This window comes from Opisthocomus hoazin, chromosome 7, assembly GCF_030867145.1.
Source record: "Opisthocomus hoazin isolate bOpiHoa1 chromosome 7, bOpiHoa1.hap1, whole genome shotgun sequence".
Lineage (NCBI taxonomy): Eukaryota > Metazoa > Chordata > Aves > Opisthocomiformes > Opisthocomidae > Opisthocomus > Opisthocomus hoazin.
In genome coordinates this window covers 21,335,318-21,360,147 of record NC_134420.1, presented here as the reverse complement: position 1 = coordinate 21,360,147, position 24,830 = coordinate 21,335,318, and the positions used below count along the sequence as shown (strand labels likewise).

General features: G+C 36.8%; 1 protein-coding gene across 13 annotated transcripts in view; it reads right to left on the bottom strand.

The window, feature by feature from the left end:
* The window catches only part of PLEKHA7 (pleckstrin homology domain containing A7), a 187,896-nt gene that overhangs the window by 5,415 nt on the left and 157,651 nt on the right, over nt 1-24,830 (bottom strand). For all 13 annotated transcript variants that reach the window (XM_075425434.1, XM_075425435.1, XM_075425437.1 and 10 more), the window contains 13 exons: nt 19,251-19,319; nt 19,009-19,089; nt 17,562-17,711; nt 15,609-15,710; nt 11,948-12,056; nt 10,633-10,871; nt 9,994-10,182; nt 9,621-9,738; nt 8,685-8,764; nt 8,087-8,287; nt 4,836-4,988; nt 2,068-2,201; nt 1,100-1,242 (listed from right to left, as the gene is read on the bottom strand). In XM_075425434.1, the coding sequence (XP_075281549.1) occupies nt 1,100-1,242; nt 2,068-2,201; nt 4,836-4,988; nt 8,087-8,287; nt 8,685-8,764; nt 9,621-9,738; nt 9,994-10,182; nt 10,633-10,871; nt 11,948-12,056; nt 15,609-15,710; nt 17,562-17,711; nt 19,009-19,089; nt 19,251-19,319 (1,768 nt within the window). The remainder of the gene's footprint in view (nt 1-1,099; nt 1,243-2,067; nt 2,202-4,835; nt 4,989-8,086; nt 8,288-8,684; nt 8,765-9,620; nt 9,739-9,993; nt 10,183-10,632; nt 10,872-11,947; nt 12,057-15,608; nt 15,711-17,561; nt 17,712-19,008; nt 19,090-19,250; nt 19,320-24,830) is intronic.

Here is a 24,830-nt window from a genome sequence, read left to right as displayed (position 1 = left end):
TTCTGGGGTTTTTTTGTTTGTTTTGTTTTTACAGTGTCGAGACTCCTCAGTGAATCATTTTGTGTCAGTTAAATTACCCACAGAACTTCTCTGAAGTCTCAAGATTTGTATCTCGAAAATGTATTCCATCCCCTCAAAATGACGTTCCCCTCAGGTTGAGCTGCCGCTGCCTCCGTGAGCATACAGCCACATTCAGTCAACAGTCTGTTACTGTAGATGCATGTTACGCATCTGGACATTGGAATAATCTGTCTTTAATGGGAAGGTCTTAAGGGCTTCTGTGGCAAGTGCCATAAGTTTAAACTGACAACTTCAGATGAGAAATGTGCATATTTTTTCTCCATCATAGCTGAAGTTTCCATTATTTCCATTCTCCACTGGAACAGTGAGCTGTGCCAGTTATAAATGGCCAGTCACATACTTGCTAGAATAGCTGCTGCATGTATTACTGAGTGATACAAATCTTTTGAGCTTTCTTACTTATTCCAACTATAAAGCAATCAAGAGTGAAATTGTCACTTTTAGTAACGCATTGCAAAGGATCTATTAATTTCCAGGCATCAAGCAGAATTCATGCACGACTGTCTTGCTCTGACCTCTTATCTTGGTCACCAGACAGAAACATGGCAATACCCATTTTACGATGTCTTTTTCAGCCTGTTGTTACACAGCTCAAGCTGCAAATGATTGTACTCTAATCTCAATCACCGGACTAGGGAATGTTTGTGTTAAAAAAAAAAAAAAAATCCTTTTGTCTTGATTAAGTCACAGATCAATTTACTTTTAAAAAATGAACATAGAAACACCTAATTTAATATAATTAAATGAAAATGTTCATTTTTTAGTACTATAAGTTTGAGCAAGTTTCCAAGCTCTGAACTTACTGATCATAATGTTTTGCCCCCTTCACCTTGTCCATTGGAGGCCAAATACTCAACATAAATCTTAAATCTCTGAAAATTTGTTATCTATACATACTTTTCACTATTTTGAATACGAATGACTAAAACTCTCTCATGCCAGGATTTCAGCAACAACCCCACATAACTTTAGAAGCTGGTAAGAAATAGGTGTTATTTCGTAAATAACTAAGTATTACCTGCTACCTCCTTGCTCCTCTGAGAGGCTTCAGAAGCCAAAGCGTATGATATGGTAATGATGCGCTCTTGCTCTTGCAGCTGTGAATCTAAATCAATCGAGCTGTGTTTGTCCTGGGCAACAGTAGGCTGTAGATTGTGCATACTAGTGGGAAAGTGCAAAGCAACATTAACATTTACAAACATAAAGAAGAATCCACCATGCAGAGGAGAACAAGCTTGAATTCGTACAGCAGGTTTCAGATCTCATCTATTTTACTGAAGTTCTTCAAAGTAGTGTTAGATATTGTACATAAACGACTATAGCACACAAAGACAAACGATGCAGCCTTTACATATTCAGTCACAATTCCTGCACAGCCTGAAGTACATCTGAAAGTCCTTTGTGGTAAACACGCTGTTTACATGTAAGCACTACCAAAAAATGTTATTTATTTGAAGTTATTAATAAAATTTCTTGTTAGTGTGTGGAGGAAAAGGTATAATCTGGCTGTCCGCAGGCACAGCCTCTTTAATTGTCTTCCAAAGAGACAGCAGATACTTGAGGTAATCAAAATCCTGAAACGGAATGTTTCAGCTGACTCTACATTAGCTGTAAGGAGCCAAAAGCGTTCTTTCAGAACTCCAGCTCTTTGGAGACAACATAAACTTGCTCTCACACAGACTTTTCTTCTACTTTTGGCCAGTTCTGTGCCTTTCCTTCCTCCTCACTCTCATCTGCAAGTTTCTTGGTAAGGACCTGCTAATATTTTAGGATGCTCTGAACACGAAAATAGACATACAGAAAATGTGTCATTATCTCTCCTACTCCATTTAAAAAGGAGCTTTAAGTACACTACATAAATGCTGTGTGCATTTTCTAAAAGCCACAGGTCACCCTTAGATAATTCAATAGGAATTAGACTGTTGTATGAAGTTAGTTCCCAATGTTTAATACCAACCCTTCTACAAGATCTGAAAAAAACCTGACCTTGATTTAGTAAGAATATTCTTTATCTTTTCTGCTTTACGCTGCCTTGCTGCCAGTTCTTCTGTAGAAAGAGGCTCTTCTGGCTCCAGTTCAACATAGCGTTCTGGAATTGCAACTTTCTCAGGTTTTGATAACTGTGGAAAGAAAGCAAGCATCAAGTTTTTAATAACAAAGACTTAAAAAAAAAATTGAGACAAATTCTCCTCAATGGGAGAACACAATGAAAAGAATTAAGCATGGGTTTTCACTGTCAATACATGTATCTGATGTTAAACACTCCCTCTGGATATAAGCCGATGCCCTTTTAACAGTGTCTTTTCCCTCCGATTCATTCTACTTCAGAAGATAGATCAAACAAATATTAAAGGGGATTACAAAAGAAATCAGAATCAACAAGGAACCTTTCTTCAGCTCAGGCTTAGAGCCCCAAAGCACGACACTGCCTACAGCTGTTACAGTAGAAAAAAGCAACCACTACAAGGTTGACTGGACAACCTGGGATTTTAATGTCGTGATATTTATGTCATGCCAGTGAGGAGTTCCTATAACCGAAAGGAAATACAAGGTTCTAATCTAGGGTGGCAGTTAGGGACATAGTTTAGTGGTAGACTTGGCAGTGTTAGGTTTACACTTGGATTCGATGAACTTAAAAGTCTGTTCCAATCTAAATGATACTGTGATTCTCTACCATTCTTTTAAGATCGCATAACAATCTTCTGTGAGTAGCGGAGAAAAAAAACAAGAACAAAAAAACCCCACCAACAGTTTGTAATAATCTTAGGAAATTCTTGGACTATAAAATCTGAAATCCTAGGTGTTCAAAAGTTGTGTAGGGAACTGACTCAGAAATACACTAACATTGTGAAATTGTAACAACATGTTGCATACACATAATTCTGTGGACTGAAAATTTTAATACAATTGCACAAAAGCTTGCAACAAGTTTCTGTTAGGATCAGTTTCTTTGTGGGAAATTTTTGCTCCACATAAGAGATCTAAATCACCCAATGAAAATTTAGTTTACAAATGGACTTTGAAAACCAATGCTTCTTATACAGAACAGAGTGCTTTTGAAAAGCCCAAGTAGAGGATGTGTGAATAAATAAAAATAAGTAAAGGGAACTATTTTTTCTCCTCCTCTCTGGATTTTTGTTAAAATACTCCTGTGTTTTCAAAATTCAAAGTTTTAAATAAAAATCATCTTAAAACTTTTCACCACTGAACTTCATCCACACTAATTCAATGGCATATGTAAAGTGGCCTGACCTAATCCCCAGTGATCAGGCTCAGTAATTCGCAGGCAATCATAGGCCCAAAGCATACAATACAGTCACGGGCACTCATAAACACATTAAAATCACAACCTCAAATATTTATACTTCCTTCTCAGTAAACCCAAGGCCAATGCTTCCTGAAAAATCCTAGTTTTCCACCACACCTGCTTACCTTCAAATCCAACTCCTCTCTGGAGCTCTGCAGCTATATATACATATATTCATACTCTACTTTTTTTTTTTAATGTATATATCTATCTCCATACTATAACTAACCTAGACCAGCTCACCCTGCTACTTCCAGAACAACAACTCAGTTATCGCGTGAACAGCTGATTTATTGGCCTTGAAGACACAACTGAGTACATTTCCTTATGAGGCACAGAAGTACCTCAGGTACAGAGTGTCTGTCAGGTGAAGAGGACAGGTGCATGAAATGGAAAAGGACAACCTGGGTAACCTGAGAAAGAAGCTTCACATTCAGAGCTTCAGACCTGCTTCAGCTACTCTGAAGTAGGACAGAAATGCCTGTAAGCAAAAATATTTCCTATCCTAAGCTGAAGGTCCTAATTTGGATATCTGAAGTGATTCACATAGCCCTGGAGACATTCTGGAAAAGATTTTCATAGCAGAGCGTAACAAGGAAAGGCAATACAATGAAAGTATTTTTTTTCTATTTCTGAAGTTTACAAGAGCACTGCATTTTCTGTAGAACACATATAGACAGATCAATTGAAAGACACATTCATTCATAGAGATCAACAGGTAACGGCTCACAGATTCAACCTCTTACAAATATCTCTCTATATAAAAAGACGCCGTGCCAACAGCTTTCTTGAAGAGTAGAGGTGCTTACTAGTCTAATTATCATTCATAATTTTACTGATTTTCCATCTACAGTGGCATTTTACACAATGCGTAGGACTCCTGAAATCTTCCCACTTGCTGTACTCTTTCTTTTCCACCAGATGGCTCAGTCGGATTTCAAACAAATCCTTTAGTCACTTACTAGAGCTGAACAAAGATCTAGGGCCCAGAACACCAACCAAGTTAGTTGAAAAGCCGACAGAAAGATGTTTTCTTTTCTGACCAGGATAAAGCAGTGCTCCCTCTTCTCTACCATGTTCTTCCAGTCAAAATGAAGAATAAGGTAGCTCTGGGGAACTATTGCTGTTTCTTATTTTCAAATACTCTTGACGTTGTCTTATATAACGTTTCCTAGCTTAAGAACTTTTTCCTCTGTAAAGCCTGAGATGTCTATTTCAAACAGTAGAGCCAACCTTTCAATTTCTTCTCTCAACTAAAACATAACATGAGCACAAACCTTCCAGAGATACTAAGTGCCAGTTCATAAATTTTCAATACCCAAAAGACTCCTTTTAGTTCAAACTTCCAGCTAACGTTTGAAAGAGAAGATGAGAATTCACTGCCTAAAACTTGAAAAGGTTAGTATTTTGGGGGAAAGAACAGAAGGCAAAAAATTATGAGTGTTACCTCTCTGCTGATATCTAAATCATAGTCTTGAGGCTCCAGGTCTGCCTCTGTCACTGCTACTGGCTGAACTTTCAGCCATTCATTTTCATCCTTGTCTCCTCCATGAATTGCTCTCTCAAGTAACTGCAAATCAAATTCTTGTTCTCGTTTCCACTGGTAATAGATACAAAACAATTAACAGCATTCAACCATACTGACCAATTCATCATTTAGCAATGTACGTTCCTACTGCTGCAAATGCTATATTGCTGAAAGAATCCACAGAGCACACCCCTTAACTGACAGGAGAAAGAAAATGCAACTGTATTTCTTGGAACATATGACAGGGAGATCTGATCTCTAGCTGTACTGCACGGACTTTGAAGTATGGTTTAATTTTACAGGCAATGTTCAGCAGTATTAAATTCTAACAAATGGATTAATTACAGTTTCACATATGCTGATTAACATAGAACTAGCTACACACAAACATCTTTGGAAGCACAGATGTTGACACAAGTGAGTCTACAGACTGACAGACTAGTCCTAGGCATTCTAACCAGGCACTGCCATGGGCTTTTGAATCACTACACAGAAAGGGCATTTATAGTGCAGGTTAAGAACTGCAACTTGAAAATTCTATGTATCTTTCTAGAATGGTACCTAGTGATTACACTGATAAGATTTTACATACTAGCATTAGCTCGTCTTGAATTCAAAAGTAATAATTTAGTAACTTCTAAGCTCTTATGGCTTTACTAAAGTACATAGCTACCTGCAAAGATAAAAAAATCTTTCACATTCTGTCTTTGCAAGGTAAATATTTAGCAATAATAAATTCAGAAAGTATTTCATTTAGGCAGCAGAATTTTAGACTTCCCAAATCATTGCATAGTAGCTCTTTCACAGCTACACACAACACAGCTGCACATAAACTCACGCTTCGGAACAGTACCAACACTTTTTTGTTCAAAAAATTGAGTTCAGTTGCAGCATCATTCCGTCCAGCAGATCTCAGCAACTTTGCCATATAGAACTGAAGCACGGTTTTAAAAAAGGGGAAAGAGAAGGGACAAAAACAACAACAACAACAAAAATATCTCCTCAAGCATATGAGGGTATCAATAGAAGACTGTGCCATTATATGTTCCTTAAAAGCATCTCTAGTATTTCTATTACAAGTCTTTGGCTTGTTTTGGTTGAAGTCTGAATTTCATAGGAAGTTCTTAGACTTCATCATGCTACTTACATTAATAAATCTAACTGAAACCTATTCATGCACAAGCTCTCAGTATTCACTCAGAAGATACATATTTTCCATGTATATTAAAAAAGTTAAATAGCTAAAAGTTATTTATATCTCACAAATTAAGATATTTCTTTACAGAATCCAAAAGAGAAAAAAACATTTTCTCATATGAGTACTCCAAACTCATTCTTCTACTCATATTCAAACCAGGCCTGATTGAGATAGTATATTTTAAATACACAGTATCGTTTTCAAGTTCTTTATATATAGGTAATAAAAACATCAAACCATTATTACGAAGCAGTATTTTTATTGGCTTTGATGTTGCGACTTTTACATTAAAAAGGCATCGTATATAACAAATGAATTCATGTACTGTGATCAATACTTAAAATGTCATACTACACTTGAGAGCTGACCGATTAAAAATTAGTTACACATACAATGTATGTTTAAAGCAAATGTTACATACTGAGCAGCACTTCAATTATACATTTAACTGTTTGCCATTTTGGCTGCTAAATAATTGTAATGCTGTAATTGTGCTATCAAACATGTTTTTTGCGTATCCAAGCCCTATAGGTACAAGAGATGACCTCTACAAAACACTGCTAGGGCTGAAAGATGCTATTTTCATTCTTTACAGCAAGATAAAGACCAAGACGGCACCCAAATTTATAGATAAAGTGTTCGCCACAAATGTTAACAGAGTGTGTTACAAAAATGTTTAAATTTGACTTGTGTATGTTATGCGAGCGAGGAAACATAAGAAGCTCAGATTTAGCTCTTCTAATTAAAATATGAAAATACCAGTGATACTATAGTTCTACAGTTTCCAAATATTATGCACTATCTTTAATAAATTCGTGATTACAAAACAGAAGACAAAATAGATGAATGTCTCCAAGTAGTGCACTAGTATTCACTGGGAAAGTAAATACAAAAACTGGCTGTAAATTAGTGCTACTTAACAGTGTGAATGAAAGGCTGCATATTATAGGGTTTTTTTAATGCTAGCAATTGACACACATGTACTAAATGCAATTAAGCCTGGTAAAAATTGAGTAGTTCAGTTAGAAGTTTTAAAATAACGACAAAATTCTGCAAATTAAAACCAAGCAAAACAAAAAAAGAGGCATTAGGTATGATGAGTGACGAATCTAAAAGCAAGAGATCTTGTGCAATGAATTAGGTAAAACAAGGTGATCATTCTAAAGCTCTAGTGGACCAAATAAAAAATAAATTAAAAGACCACAGCGTAAGTGCAATTACAGGACAACCTTGGTTTAGCACCAAGTGAGCAACTGGGTAACTTCAGCAATTAGAACTGCTTTGGTTAGTATCCAAAATGTATCGTTACAAACTTATTGTCTGTACAGTATTTAATCTCAGAATGCAACAAAAATCCTTATCTTCAGCAGCTTAAATTTGAGCCTTATTAGAATATTCTACATTTTGAGCTTTAAAGAATAATTTGTACCAATTAAAACACATTAGCTCTTACATAAATTCCTAATCCACATGATTGGATTTTAAAACTGATTATCCATTTATCACCTCGTAAGAAAAACAAACACCCACCACCTCGGTCTGATACTACCATGACTATCTTGCAGCCCAATTTATGAATTAAAAATAAAAATACCCATGGTGAATAAGAACATTCTAAAAGGCCCATTCCATTATGAAGCAGTTTCAAAACTATACAAGCTTCTTACACTTTCTAAATACGATTCCAATAAAAAACAATCACGTCTCTGTAATCGCTCCAATATACTCACACCTCCACTCCACACACTAACCTCTGACCAACTTACCTGCTGAACCTGCTACATATACTGTAACTACTAATAAAAAAAGATCACCTGTTACTCATACTCTCTGAACTCACTTTATACTGTATAACACTAATTTAATTAGACTAGAAGCATCACACACACTCAAGTGAAAGTGCTTGCTAGGAAAAAAAAAAAAAATCCAAAGATACTTTTAGTTTAGTCCTTTTAAGGCATATCTAACATACTGAGCCTATGTCTGCAGAAATGGGCCTGATGGAAGACCGAGATGAAACAGACTGCCTTTCTCCTTGGCTAAGAGTTCTCTTGCGTTCACGAACTAATGCCTTCTGATGTCGCTTCATTCTTTCTAGTTGTTCCTCTGCACTCATCTTGCCTCTTTGGTGGTCTCCAGAGTATAAGCGTTCCAAGGCACTCTTTGGTCTCTCCTGTAGAAGTCACAAGGCACACCAAACACATGTTGTAATTAATACTTTATAAGCAGTATACAAAATATTAACTCCTTCTCCTATCTCATCACTAAATTCATGACTTTGTTCTATTATGTTTGCATTACCTTGCGTATTTCAACTCTACATTTTCCTTTAGTACTGCTGATTTTGGGTTCTAAACCTTGTTTTATAAATCTATTTCAAATGCAGTAAGCTGTCCATGTGCTTCCTGATTCATTTAAGAAAGTGAAGAATTGGAGATATTTTAGCTCACAGGTGTTAGGTCCTCTCCTATGCCAGCAGAATCCCACTTCCTGCTATGCAAAATATATTCTGGGCTGAACCCTTTTGAACAGTTCAGACATTTGCCTTTAGATATTCCTGTAAAACTTACCTTGGACCTATCCCTTCGAAGTGTTGCATATGATGAAATGGTAGATGATTGGTGCAATCTGGAAGTTGATCCAGATAAACCTTTATAAGGAAAAGAGAATGCTTTAAAACCAAATGACAGACAAAATTAAGACAAGTATCAGGTAATTTTTAAATTTCATGCTTTTTCTGTGATATTCTGGCTACTTATGTTAGCTCACATTTCACATTTTGCAGTTCAGAAGACCATGAGAGGCACGAAAATTCATTTCAGCCAAAAGTAATGTGTTTCAGGTCACTACTGATTGAAAATCCAGAAAGATCTACGATAATTTAGAAGCTTCTGTTAAATGAGGTATGGGGTGAACTCAGCTGTACAACAGTAGATAAGCTGTACAAATAATCACACCTATGAAGAAATATCAAACCTTAACATTCACAGGCAGAAAATGAAAGAAATAAGAAGACACTGGCTAAGAAATGAATTGCTCCTCCCCAAATATCTTCTTTATCTTCACTTGTGAAACAGTTACAGGACTGCAGCACAGTGGGGATGGAGTGTCAAGTCACATATAGTGTCTGGAGGCATTATATTCTTACTCTTTATCGCTTTCATTTCAATGGCAATGTAAGTGTTTAAAAAAAATACTTGAGTTTGTAAAAGATCACACAGAAAATATGAGGAAAAATAACTCTGAATAGAGGAGACATTCTAGCAGCTAATTTCACGTTTTGCTACGCTTTGTTTAAGCACTATATATTAAGCTGCTTTGCAAAAGGCTGGTTGCCTGTAAAAGTCCCATTAAAATGCACAGAATCTCTAGAATTCCACAACATTGTACAGTTAATCTAAAAATAATGATCTGATGATAACGACCATCTCCAGAAAATCTTATGAGAGAAAAGCTCCTATACAGATAGTAATGTTAAAATTAAACTACATAAATTCCTGGCTTACCACGGGTAGGTAATGTCTGGTATCCACTGTCACAGCTTATTAAACCACTGGGAGGTTGGCTGAGGTCACCACCTATTGTTGCTAGTTCTGGTTCACTCATATACGAACGCAGTTCCACCTATATGGAAAAATATTCATCAGCTCAAATGAAGTCACAGACAGCAAGTCTTAATGACCGTAAACAAATCCTAAAGCTTTGCTTCTGCATTACTAAATCTCTCTCTGCCATTATTATATGGCATAGATCTGTCCCTGACATTAGCTCTTTCTCCTCATTACAAGATCTAGAGGTTCATATATTTTACAGGCAGTATCTTCTGTTATAGATTCACATGTTTTTAAAGCAAAGGTGCATACGTGTATGAGTGCTCACCCTATAATCTCCATTCACATACTGTCCGAGTTCTCTGTCCCTCTTTCTTTCATCTGACTGACGTTTCAGGCCACGCACTGATGTGTGTCTGATGACAGTGGCTTCTCTCGGGAGAGGTGGAACAGCTGGTGGCTGATCATCATGACTGTACAAGTGAGGGAGAGGAGGTCTGGGCGGTGCTTCGTCTTCCTAGTAACAGGAAAGCACAGGTATTTGGCAAACAGTCTGCAAACAGCCTGGCATAAACTGACTCAAAGTTCATCACATGATATGAGTTATTTGTGACTTCTTTAGCATGCTCTCCTCTGTCCACACCAGGAGCTTGAGGCTTTAAAAACCACACGAGACCCAAGCAAGCAAACAACTAATTGACCACAAAGCATTACCAAGGAAGGCTCTGCATTATTATGCTCTAAAACAGTATATGGCTACTGTGCCTAAAGTTCCAGGTTGTGCACGGGTATTCTCCTGTAAGTGCTATTGTGCAGTTTCAATACAAACACCTTCAGCGTCTCCCTGTTGTGCCTCACACTGTGTGCGCCTCACACTGTGTGCGCTCTGCAACCATGAGACTTCCACTGTTTCTGCCAGAAGTAAATGGAAACGTTGGTGAATGAATCTCCCAAGAGCAGTACTTACAACTTTTGGCTTTAGCTTAATTGGTGACTGAAGAGGCGGCTCCATTTTTTTCAGCTGCTGTGCTTGGTGCTGCGTTTTGGCCTGGAAATAAGGCTGTGGATACAGCCTAACCTCCAGAGAGGATTTAACCGGACTGGGTGGAGGGCTTTGCGGGACTGAAAGTTTGCTCTCCGCAGCCGCGAGGGAAGCTGGTAAGGAAGGCACTAAAGACTGAGAAAATGAAGGCACTATTTTTCTCTCTAGGGGAGAAATATGCAAACATGTTAGGTGTTGTTTCTTATCAATAACGTCCATAAGAATAGCAGTTAACCTGCTCAGACTTCATAAAAGAGCCCTAATACTCTGCACATTGCTTTGAACACAAACAGGGTGGTTTCTTGGACGTAAAAACGTTTGATTGTTACATTATAGCAGGGGTGGAAAACATTTTCTTGATGAGGATCAAGAAAGCCTTTCAGGCCAAAAATAAAAACACACACTTTAATATCATCCAGTAAAATTCCTTGGAGAGGGCAGTGGGAGGGAAGAAAGGAAAAGCCCGAGAGTCATACCAAATCAGTTCATATGCTGTATCTAGCCCCATGCAACAGACTCAAGATCCCTATAGATCCAGACAGGGCTAAGTACTCACAGCTACACTTTAAATAAAGATACCTCCATCACAGAACTATTTTATCTCTGTATGTAAAAGGTAAGCAAAGATATTTGAAATATAAAGTGAATTTACAGGAGGCATTAATAGTCTCTTGCTATCCCAATGCCTTAGGTCTTTTCTTTGAAATGTAATAAAGCAATTGAAATGCAGACCACACACGCTTTCCCTTCCTCTTTTCCATAGCTGATGTTGTTGCTCTGCCCAACAAACACCTGCCTGAAGAGGGAGGGGAAGGCAACTGCAGCATCCAAAGGGGAAGGAGGAAAAAAAAAAAAAAAAACAAAAAAGCAGAGAACACCACAGAGAGGAGTTCCTGCACAGAATGCAGAATAGAAACTATAGTCGTAGGAGCCTGGCATGTGACAGAAACTCCTTCTGCAACTTGCAGGACTTAGCCTGTTATTATTATTGTTCCCTTGTTAATGGCTTGTTACATTTTAGTGTCATCAGTATGTGAAGACAAACAACAGAAAACCTTTTTGCCATCTCAACCAAAGAAACACCAAGTTCATGTGCTCAATCAACAGAGACCTCTGATGCAACCAATAGCAGATTAACTGCATTTTCTGCAGTAGAACAAACTTCTAGACTATTTGCACAGATGCAAAGATTCAGCTGCATTTTTGTATTTTTTTAATGTTTTAATTATGTTCTCCTTACCTGGATTCTTGATAGAGTCGACTATGGTTCTGTAGTTTGTTTTATTTGCACTCAAGCCAGCTGTAACATCTTCAATTCTCCACAAGTCTTTTTGTATTTGTGTTTTCTCCTGATGTTTGTAGTAAAAGAAAAAAAAAAATCAGTTTCATCTAATTTGTAACTTATTACAGGCTTATTCTTCTTTTGATATCCAAACTAAACTAATGTTTCAGAACTTACATGAAATGTTAGGAGTCTAGAAGTGAGTTAAATAATTATTTTAAATTTTTAAAAAAAAAACCACCAACACAAACCAAGACACCTTGCCCACTAAATTTATTAGAGCATTTCCTGAGTCTTGGAAGACTTCCTATAGAAGACCAGGGGAAAGAGACACATCTACATTTTTCTCTACAGTATTATTCAGGCTACAAAAACCTAGTTTAATGTTCTACATAAAATGAGCTTACAGAACCTTTTCATTTGAACTTTGTTCTTAAATCCTATACTAACACCCTTAAGACTGCTAAGACAGCCTTACAAAACTCATTTTAATATATTTAGAGGAAAGGTCCAATATTTAAAAAAAACACAAAAAACTAGTATGGTCTTCCTGAACACTGCTATGAACTTCCTAATGGCTTTTAGTAGATGAAATATAAAACCAAAACTAACTCAGAAGGGCTGGCAAATTTAATTTCTGCTTATATTTGGGTTGTTCGGCCTACTGGATATGATGTAGTATAGGTTGAAACAATACATTACTGTTGTTCCAGGATCTGGTCTTATCTTGCATCCTATTTGCTTTACCGAGTCTTTCCACGAAGAACGGAAGGGAAGCTTTGTCTACAGTCTGGGCTCTGTCTTTGATTGCATCTTGCAGCCAGAGGCCTTGGCTACTGAAGCCACCACTTCAGTCAGATGTTCACTGTCATCATGACAAATAGCTACTCTCATCTACTTAATTAAAGCCTGGTAATTCTGCCTTCAAAAATTTGCCTTACAAATAAACTTAGTAAAACCAAGAGGAAAACAATACTATTAAAGAAAGCAGAAGGTAGTGAAACACTTTAGTTAAGAATTGCTTATGAACTGCTGAAGAACTCTACAAATTCATCACTTGCCATGAGCTGCAAAATGACCACTAATTAATCCTATAAGCCCGAAAGAGAAAAATTTCAGTAAAAGCTCTTACCACTCACAGAGCTAAGGCAGGCATAGAAACTGCTCTCCCCTTCCTGTCTGAGCCCAGAAAATGTGCTCAGCCAGGTTACAGAGCAGCAAACAGGGTGCCAAGAACACAAACATTCAAACGATGGAGAATGTTATTTGCCTGTAGTAAACTCACTGGATAGATGGGACATGCCTTGAAAGATTGTCAGTGTACAAACTACAAATTTGCACATTTCATTACATTTTTCTGAGATTAATCATACTACAAGGAACCAAGTGATGGATTTACAATAACCAAGCCTCCGAACTGGTTAAAAAACCCCACACGTACAAAAAAAATCCTGCTTCTGAAACCACTCAGAAAACGTTCGATCGATAATGTACAAAAACCACAAGATCTTTTAATATTATTTCTTCCCATTACTTAAATATTGATATGAAGAGAATATTTTATATCAAAAACGGACTAGATCTAAAAGCTAAACAGATGACTGTTTTTAAATTATGGAAGCCAAGATTGCTGCTCACGAAAGGGTATAAATATACTTTATGGGCAAACATGAAAAGGTAACTTCGAGAGATAAATCAATTTTTCTAACTGCCTTCACGCAGAAACATAATTTAGAATTATTTATAAAACCAGAGGAGAAACACTTATCAACTACAAAGTTATCACTGACAAAACAGCACATCTCAGTTGATTTCAGCATGCCCAGATGCCCCAACCCTTAAGCAAAAGACAATGAAGCCATACTCTTAAAAGCAAGATTTACTCTGACCAAGCTGCTTGAAACATTTAGTTTTTAACCTCTTAATTAACGCTACACAGAAAAAACATCAGCTGTTTCCTACAGCAACTTGAGCCTGCAAATTTACTGAATTTTTAATAATAGTCCATGAAGACTACATTTTTTTAAATACAGTGCATATCAATTTAGTGCTACTGGAAAATACTAGATTAACAGCCTACATACCCTTGGGCAGAGATCAAAAAATCTCTAACTATTATGGGTACTTCAAGTGAGACTTCTTTGAAGGAATATAGTTTTAAGAACATTCAGCACTTTCTGAAAAAATCAGCTCCCCCTTAGTATCTCCAAATACACATTCATGAACATTTTTTAAAATCTTAGCCAAAGACAAACGTATCTAAGCATACATATACATACATACATGTAAGTATACACACAAAACACATAACGTGCATATGTTTGTGTGCATGTGTATTTTTTCATAATTATGCATGTATGTGATATGAGACGATAACAAAACTAAGTCAACATTTTTTATGTGCAGACCGCATTCCCTGCTACATGTATTGCTAAATCACATGCCACATTTCCAGTATTCTAAGCATTCTAATACACAACAGGAAATTTTTTGTTAAAGTCCTTTAACAAAGTGTATTTTGTTTAAAGCTATCATTACCTGTTGTTAAAGAAAACAATGTCATACAGGGACGATTTTATTCTAAAATACCCCTGGGATTTTTTGGAGGAATGTATTCTACAGCTGAGCTCAATTACGTACTAGTCTGGCTCTAGATACTGAACCAATCCCCCACTCCCCCAAATTAAAAGTAAATGAAAATGGACTTTGAAGATTGACACAATCTAAGAAGTTCTACAACTCTTGCTTTGATACAAAACATTTACCTACTAACAGTGAAAATAAATATACTTCAATTCAAATCTGATCAGATATTTGCTGCAAATAAATAAATTTAAAAATTTAACTAGTGAGCTCTTTTGGTTCAGGGTATTTGGAAAAGTAGGCTAAGATTTGAGCAAAATGTATACACTAGCTTTGTTCCTCATGTTTTGTCTTTCAAATAAAACTATTCTGCTTAAACACAGGAAAAATAATCTGGATGTATTCCTTGCTCTAAGAATAAAATCACCAGTCATAAGCAGGTACGTAGAAATAATGTGGTGTGTCACATACAGTTCAGCAAACAGAATAACTCAGCTTCAAACAAAGCTTCTTTGTAAGAAGCAAAACTGAATAATTGATTTTAAACCGAGATGCCTTTCAATTACCGATGGCTGTTAAACACTTATTCCACTTCACAAAACAATCTGCAGAGATAAATCTTCCATAAGTAGAAGAACATGACAAAGAACAAGTAATGACAATAAGATAGTGACTGATGTTCTTAAAAATGGATAAAGACGCCAACAATGTCAGATCAAATAAATGGAAGACTAAGCAGTCCTGCTTAGTCTTATAAATTAAATACGTTATCAATGTCAAGATGTCAGCATGTAATAAAAACATAATAAAATAATGGCAAATTTGCATAGACAACTTAGGAGAATCTATTACACATGCTGCAAGATAGTTAGTTACTGCACAGCTATGCTGTTACAACGTCTGAACTTTGCAAACTAAGCTGCATGACAAACAAATACAGTGCAAATATTACAGAGAATTTCTCTTATGAGATGATAGCTTTCAAGTTCAGACAAAATCATCTCCTAGGTAAACCAGTGTCTGGAAATGGACTCACCTGAGATACCAATGAACTATTCATCTGTTCTTGTAAGGCTTTTTTCAGCTGGCTCACATCCTTTTCTAATTTCAGATATTCATTCCAGGCATTTTCCATTTCCTGTTAACAGAGGGAACACTCTAATACCTCTAATACAATGTTACGATAAACTTCGAAATCGCTCTATCCATTCTCTAATTGAGCACCAAAGGGGTTTTAAGATGGTGTTGTTCTATTACACAAAGAAGCAAAAAATCAATTTTGTAGTCTACATTTTTGCCTAGAGTTGATGATAAACTTCAAAACGCTTTATAGCTTGCAAGATCAAGTCAAGAATCCCTAGTTAAAAAATTCTGGCCAGCTTCCTCACACAAAACCATTTCTTAAGCATAAAACTGGCATTTAATAAAATCTGAACTATGACTAATACGCTATGAAGGAATCAAGTTTATTTCAGTTCCATTTCCTTTTACCTCACTCCTCCTCTATGTAAAACAAGTTTACGGTTAAAATCCAAACAGTGACCTAAACCAGAACTCATGTTTTGAAACACAAAGCAGGTTATTCTTTAAAAGTTCTACAAGACGCATTGTAATGGCATTAGGAGTGAATGAACAAGCAGAGACCTGGAAAAAAAAGGCTATCCAATCACTCTTAAGGTTACTTAGATTATTTCCAGGATCTATGGCACCACAGTCTGCCTCCGGAACCACAACTGAGAAAAACCAAGTATCCAGAGCATTTTTATGTATGGAATGGTGAAGTAGGCTTTTTCTCTGAAGTCTAGAAAAGAGATCACTTAGAAGCTGAGGGGAAGAAATCATGGAGGTCTATGAAACCATGAGTAGCATGGACAGAGCGGATAATGACTGCCTGTTCCCCATCCTTTCTCATACAAGAACAAGGGTCTATCACATCAGACATGTACACATCAGACTCCAAACAAATAAAAGAAAATGGCTATCCACGCAGTGGGGAAATGATCTGTGCAATAACTTGACAAATGATGTTTTTGGAGCCAAAGCGTTCACAGAATTTAAGAAGTGACTGTACAGGTTCTTGGAAATTAGACCTACTGAGGATTACTAAGTAGACAAAAAAAAACCCCCAGCCTCAGGAATCTCTGAGCAGAAAATAGTTAGAAGCTGGATTGGTTACAACAGGAAATACTACCCACATCTCCTACCCTTACTCTTCCCTAAGCATCTGCTGATGCCCACTGCTGAAGCCAGAACCATGGGCCAGAAGGAGCGTTGGACTGGACTCGTACAGCCATTCTCACAATTACTCGCTATTTATACACCTGATTAAATTTTAAATGCTGTCTGTGAAAAGTCATATATTTTCTACAGGCACACCACTGCATATATACATTTAAATAATACTGACATTGTAATGATCAGATCACACTATAGGCAAGATGTTCATGCAATTCTAGAAACAATCTTATGAAGAGCTGGTCCCATATTCACGAAGAGGCAGGATTAGCATAGTGAGTACACCACACCCAGGTTTAACATAGTCTCCTTAATGGTCAATTTTTACAAATATTTTAATTAATAAAAAGGCAACACTAAATTGCATTTGAATTTCATTAAATCATAATATCAACAGTAAATTTTGACCAAAGTATCAAACTTTCTCAACTCCTCTTCCCCTGGAAAAATACCATGGAATCACATTGGTATTTTCAAAGGACTAGCTAAAAGATTTGCAATTTATGCCCCACACATGAAAAGGCATCAAAAACGTTTTTTTGAGCTTGGGGGGGGACGACAGAAAGGATGGGAAGGGGGCATTGAAAAGGAAAACTGAAGAGATTGTTTAAATTTTTTTCTTCTGGTTTAGTATCCTGTACCTTAAGAAAATCAGTTCAGGACAGGACTTCACTCCCCTATCCAATGAACAATACAGTTTTACTCTAACTGATATTGTAATTATGGTTTTCTTGAAGCAACCAAAACCACGTACCGTTGAAACTTTGGATATTTCAGCCCGAATATGTATGAGATCCTCTTGCAAAAGTCTCTGCTGGTAAGAAATTTTTTCTGCGTGTTGTGGTTGGTCTTTGTACTGTTCCATCTGCCTGTGTAAAACCTCTAAAACAGACTCCAGCTGATCCTAATAAAGAAGATGGCAGTAAGGTTACAACATTTACATGGAATTTTACAGACCTACCCACAGGAAAATAAAAGCTGTTTCCACAGCCTCAGTCTTTCCCATAAGCCACTAGAGGTTAGGACTGGCCTCTGGTTGCAGAGACCAAGATGTAAATGAAAAAGTGCAAGAGCCTTAATTAACTATTATAACTGAAAATATCTGATATTTGCCATTAAATCTTTCCATTAAGTAGCCACAAACGTGGAAAACACAAAGCAGTGAGAGGGGAAATCACATATTTACAGACTGTACAAAACCCTAATTTACAGAAAAATTTGTAACTTGCAGAAAAATTCTCTGAAGCAGCATAGAACTGTGACAGCCCTACCACAGCACAGCATTAGCTGGTTATTTAAGCTGCTATAGTTAAATTAGCCATGTGATGGATTAAAATATTGTCTAAAACACTAAGAGGGAGGCCCAATTCATTCTCTCAGGTGTAAGTAACACTGAATCTTTTTTGCACAGTAGCTCTTCTGAAGGATCCATCTGGACAATACTTTTGTTTTAGAACAGACTTTTTCCTGAACCACCCTCGGTTTATTGACAGCTACAGCTCATAAGCAGCGAAGCAGATAAAGATACATCCAGGCAAGGAAAGACAAGGAAAGGCAAACCATTTTGTTCTTTTTCACTATTTGAACTCTGACTTGAATGGGCATGGAGGAGAGGAGGTGTGTTCCAACTGTGAACTTGTCACAGAAGGTATTCCAGCATTTGTCATAACCCTCAGAACTAAGCCCACAGTATTATATATAAACCAGCACAGGTTTCTGAAATGGCTATAAATTTGAATCTCTCTCCCTTCTCCTACTCCCTTTTTTAAAATTAAAACAAAACAAAACAACCCCCCCCCAAAAAACCCAACAAACCACGCAGCGAGAGCTCAATAAGGTAGCACGCTGCTATTTATGCAAACAATGTTTGTGCAGGTGGGAAGAACTACAAATGAAATATGACTCTGCCTCACACCATATACGTATTAAGACATAAAGCAAAACTACACAGAGAAGTGTACATATTCCAATATGTAAGAAATGCCAGAAAACTACATGTGTGTGGTTTTAAAACATTCCTTTCCAAAAACACATTTTCTAAGAGTACTCAATCCTAACATAAAAAACAATTACTTTCATAAGTTTATATACATGCCCAAAGAAAACTACTACAATGCAACCAGCATCCAGTAATTTGATTTTTTGTTTGTAGTTTCGTATTTTACAACTAGAGGAAAGTTGTTATTTTTAAATCTACTTACTTTATTTTCCTTAAGGGCTCTTATTTTGTCCTCTAAGTCCTGCAGAATTCTGTCCTGCTCACAGAAAACACTTAGCTTGACCTGAAAATGAAATCATATAATTCTATAACATTAGACTTCAAAAACCAAGCAGAAAAAGTCTCTGCTAGCAGTATTTTATCCCAAAGAGCACAGTAATGTGAACATGTAACAGCACAAGATAAAACAATGCAAGAGGTTCTGAAGTGGTATTTGATACTTACATCAATATCGCTTTCTGCAATCTTGACAGGTTTTGTACTTCGTTCTTTTAACGCGTCACGCCCTGTCACCTAAGGGGAACAGGTTTTAAAGATCTGAGAAATTTGTTGCAAACTAAAATCTAACTATGCTTCAACAATGAAAAGTTCTGTTAAATATTCAGGGTTATTAACAAAGATAAATAAAATTTTGGAAGGAAATCTTTTCAAATATGGCTTTAGTTTTTAAAAAATGTTATTAGAAAGGATTACTAGTTATATTAGGCTATTTAGTAGCTCTTACAGTATTTTAAGATGCTGTACAAAACAGCATAATCCCACTTGTCTATGGTGACAAAGGTTCTGTTCCTGCAAAACCTAAGTGTTTAAACATTTTACCTTTAATAGCTTTCTTGAAGCCAAAGGACTTGAGTAATTCCTTTAAATGCACGGTTGCAAGAATAACAGCATTACTTAATGAAGAAAAATACAACTCTGACAACTATTTCATTCTACAAAGAAGAGTCTATTCCACTGTACAGAGTGAATTTTATTAAAAACAGACCGCTATAAAATTGCTACAGTGGAATTAAATGTAATTAATCTATTTTGACATGCTTATAATATTAGAAATCTCTCATTCCATAAATCACTCGTTTCACATTCAATTTCTGGTGAGAAGATTATCTTCTCACATAACACAGTTTTTAAATCAGTACAGAAACTATACTACATTATACTTCCAACCTTCACAGCAATCTTAAAATGAAGGCATGTCTATCTCTGTAGAAAAGTTTATTATTTCTACTGTCTATATGGGACCCTTTCTGTGAATAAATGAGGTTCAGAGAATGGCAAGATAATATAGCTCATTAATCACACAGTTTTTAAAAGCCTTAAAAATCTAACGACTTGCTATTACTAGATGAGAACATTTTTAAAGATCCATTAAAGCAAATACTATCTTACCAAAGAAACACCTGATGTTGAGAATTACAGTACTCAGGGTATATTTCTATTCATATACAGGCAAGAGTTTATGAAGAAAAATTCACCTAAATATTGTCTTTAGTAAAGCAAAAGCAGAAGTTTTAATGTAATAGCCGAACTTGTTGCATTTTTTGGTGGGGTAGAAGCAGTAGTCTGCTTTTTTACTGACTCTGGCAGCCTCCAGACTTTGAGCTCATAGTTTACTTATTAACCTCACAGGCACCCACAGGATCATGCTAGCTTTCTTCATTACTTTAAGTTTTACTGTAAGTGTAGATAAATCTTTGATATGACCTCAGTTTCTCATTTAACATGTTATATGAAATTAGCCATCTACACATAGTATTTTCAAATAACAAAATAGGTTTAAGACAGAAGAGTATGGTCATCAATTATGTTTACTGTCTTCTCTCCTCCAATGGCAGACTCCATTCTAAGAGTTATGATGTGTTTTCCTGCGGTGAAATGTTACTTCCCCACCACCAAAATCAAAAGCATTTACTGCTTTTCAAAACTTTCAATTTTCAGATATTTTCATTTCAACAATGACGTGTTTTACATAAGAAAACCCCTTTCTTTCGAAAGTATTAATGGAATTATTTAAATGCTTAATCCTATGTGTAATAGTAACCAATAATTAAATATAAGCATAAACACTAGCATGTCAAAGTAATAATTTTGCATATTTAATTACCTGCAAGCTAAAAGAATGCAAAAGCCTCTTTCAAAGCACTGGAATTAACATAAAAAACAGAGTCTACAGATTTGGGGGATATTTTAAACCACATAATCAGAACTGTAAAGAATGTGTTAATTATCAAGCAGTGAACATGAGAACATTATGAAAATTTAGCATGCTTTCACATTTTCAAAATCACACACAGGAGTCATTACTCGACACAATCATTTTCAAAACATGATAAAATGAAACCAAACACTGAGGTCAGCCATAATTTCACATACAGACTCCAAAAGGGGAAAAAGGAAAAAAAAAAGGGGGGGGGCGGGGAGAGGAATCTTGCAGAAAGCTTTACTGTTTACCACGAGACACCTGCAAAAGCCAGAATATGTAAACATTGACTCTTATTTTAAAAAGCAATGGGATGAGCACATTTCAAATGCAAGCGGTCTTACATGTATACTGGATAGTAACCCTTGTGCTGAGTTCTTTAGCACTTTGTATATCATGTTGATCAGAGGTCCATTATTTTCTATCTGTTTCAAACAAAAGTTTAGCAATAACTTGTTATAGATGTAAAAACTTAAAAAGCTTACAACTCAAAACTCCATGAGCAGCAGTAAGCACATGCTCTTATGCCACACCTATCCTTGAGGTTTATAGTCTATATAATCTGCCATTATGGAAGCTACAACTGGATATCTACCCATCTTATTCTACTGTGGGTAGCTCGTTCATCCAAACAGAAGACTATTTACTTTTGCAAAACACACACACAAACACACAACACAAAACTGGATTTGCTCAGACTTGCCCAATTTCAGTTTCAAGAGTGCTGGGAATTACAGCATGACATTTTCTGTCACATAATATATAGTTACACTTGCACCAAGTGCTCTATATTGGTAATTTGAGCAACCTAGTTAAAGCCTTAGTGAAAAAATTATTTCAATCACACTACCCCTCCTCCCATAACAAATACCTGTCATGCACTATTTCCTTCATTATCTACGTGACGGAAGCTTGCACTAGCAACCTCTGTCAACTGCAGCAGAAACTAAACCGCTGCAGTTATGCAGTATGACTGCAGAAGAACAAAGTAGGACCACTACTGAACTACTGAGAGGGCCCCAGATTTGCTTCAAATGGTTGCACAATTTATACTTAGTAACATAAACTTCCTATATTTCCTCATTTATATTTTGTATAACCTGCTTGGGAATGTTTGTAAACTATTCTGAAGTGAGGCTGCCCATCCACCCCTCCTGCTTGAACTTGATTTCACAGTCAGGAAAAGGGAAGCTTCCTTCACCACTTCTGCTTCACCTTATTTGCAAAGTCATCTTAGAAGCTTGTGTGGAAAATCAAGTTTTTCCTTCCTTTGCTCTTCCTTTCTGCTTTTCTAATACAGGATCAACCAATTTTAGAGATTAAAAACACAACTGTGGAAACCTGTTTGCAGAAGAGGCATGGTTATGCTATAGCATGTAGATACACCATTTCTTTCATGCTCCACATACCCCCAGTTCATGAGTGAAAAACAAATACAGACTCATGGCAACAATTTTTTGGGGGGGGAGTTCATAATCTAAGGGCAATATAGTTAACGGAAACCTCCACAATGCATGGTGTTTGGCAAGTGCAAAATTATCAATAATTGTTTCTCAGTGTGAATAAACAGCCTTTAGACCTTTTTTTTTTAATGTCATAACTAGCTTGCATGTAGGAGAAAATTGTTGAAATGGATTAATACCTCTAGAGCATTTTTATTTAAATTATACCGACGTTATGACAATACGCTATAATGTTGAACAATATCATCTTGGTATTAACATCAAAACTTAGTTCTTAGATAATATTTTTAAACTCATAAAAAAAAACAGGTTAGTATAAAAGGTTAAGAGCAAGGGGGGGACACAAAACATGTGGTGGGGACAAAACATGTGGTAATGACAAATTACTAAACGCTGCGCAACCAGCTACCATAATCAGTTTCAGCACTATGGCATACATTATGCAGTTAATTGCTTAATTACTATTCCACGTTGTAAAGTCATATTTCAAAACTTCTAGGAAGACAGACCTTCAGAAATTACGGATTTAGTGAAAAGAAAAAAGTTTAACTCCAGTTCTAAAATTTTCAAGCACTCTTTTAAATTGTTTCATGAGAGTGGCTCTAACTCAGAAGGACTTGCGCTAAAAGGTCTCTTATCTCAGGCTAAAGTGTCTTAAATGAAAGGTACCATCTATGTTAACTGCGAATTTGCCATATTGCACCATTACCAAATCGATATGTAACTTGCTTAGTTTCATCCAGCACTCTGCCCTTTTTCCCTCTCACTGCAAAACAAAGCATCTCTTCAGTAATTTATATGTAGTGGCAAAACACAAATTAAACCAATACAAAGACACTTTCTCACGTTTCACATGGTCTCTTTAATCTCCCTGCAACCTGACCTGTATTTTTACATTTCTGGACCACTACTGAAAGAAATCCCCATTTCGAAAAACTGGATCACTGTTATGGAAACACAAGACTGTCAAGACTTTCAAAATGGAACCAACACTAATATTAATGCTAACACTGGGGGATGAAGTGATTGAGAGCAGCCCTGAGGAGAAGGGCTTGGGGGTACTGGTGGATGAAAAGCTGGACATGAGCTGACAATGAGCACTTGCAGCCCAGAAAGCCAACCACATCCTGGGCTGCATCAAAAGAACTGTGGCCAGCAGGTCGAGGGAGGGGATTCTGCCCCTTTGCTCCGCTCTCGTCAGAGCCCACCTGGAGTCCTGCATCCAGCTCTGGAGCCCTCAGCACAGGAAAGACAGGGACCTGTTGGAGCGGGACCAGAGGAGGCCACAAAGATGATCCAAGGGCTGGAGCACCTCTGCTATGAGGAAAGGCTGGGAGAGTTGGGGCTGTTCAGCCTGGAGAAGAGAAGGCTCTGGGGAGACCTTATTGTGGCCTTCCAGTACCTGAAGGGGCCTACAAGAAATCTGGAGAGGGACTTTTTGCAAGGGCATGCAGTGATAGGACAAGGGGTGATGGTTTTAAACTAAAAGAAAGCAGATTCAGATTAGATACAAGGAAGAAATTTTTTACAGTGAGGGTTGTGAAACACTGCAACAGGTTGCCCAGAGAGGTGGTAGATGCCCCATGCCTGAAAACATTCAAGCTCAGGTTGGACAGGGCTCTGAGCAACCTGCTCTAGTTGAAGATGTCCCTGCTCACTGCAGGGGGGTTGGGCTAGATGACCTCTAAAGGTCCCTTCCAACCCAAACTATGCTATGATTCTGTGATTAAGTTTCTTTTCACAGAAAGGTCAGGTGCTCCCATATGTTTCTCTTTCCGGCTGCGTTCACCAGGTGCTACATAGGCTGCAGGAAGGCACAAGGGGAGCTCCGGGGAGACCAAACAACTCCTCGTGTCGTGAACTGCAACAAATCAATCTGGATGGAATCCATTAAAAAGTTAAAACCCCGTTTTAATAATTTGGCTAAGCACATAACATTTTCAGAGGTTTGAACTGTGGCCACTTTTAACTGTGAAAGTTGTTGTGTTTTATAATGGACAAAACACTGTGTTTATTAAAAATTTCTCAAAATGTAGGACCTTTTAAATTGAAATTCATCACAAAATCCAGCCGATGGCTGGGGATGTAGTTACATTTGGCAAAGCCATGAACAATCCAGGAACAAAGCCTAAAGTGAAATGTGTCCAACCAATTTTAAATTTGCATATTAATGATTACAACAGTTTACATATTTGATCATTTAGACTATATATACCACATATGTGCTAAGTATTCTATATATGTGACACTACACATATGTGTAATATGTATTACTAATACTCTCCACTGACACATTTGTATATATTTTCGGCCATTAAAACATCTGCTAAAATTGAAATACACATACTAATAGGTCCAGTC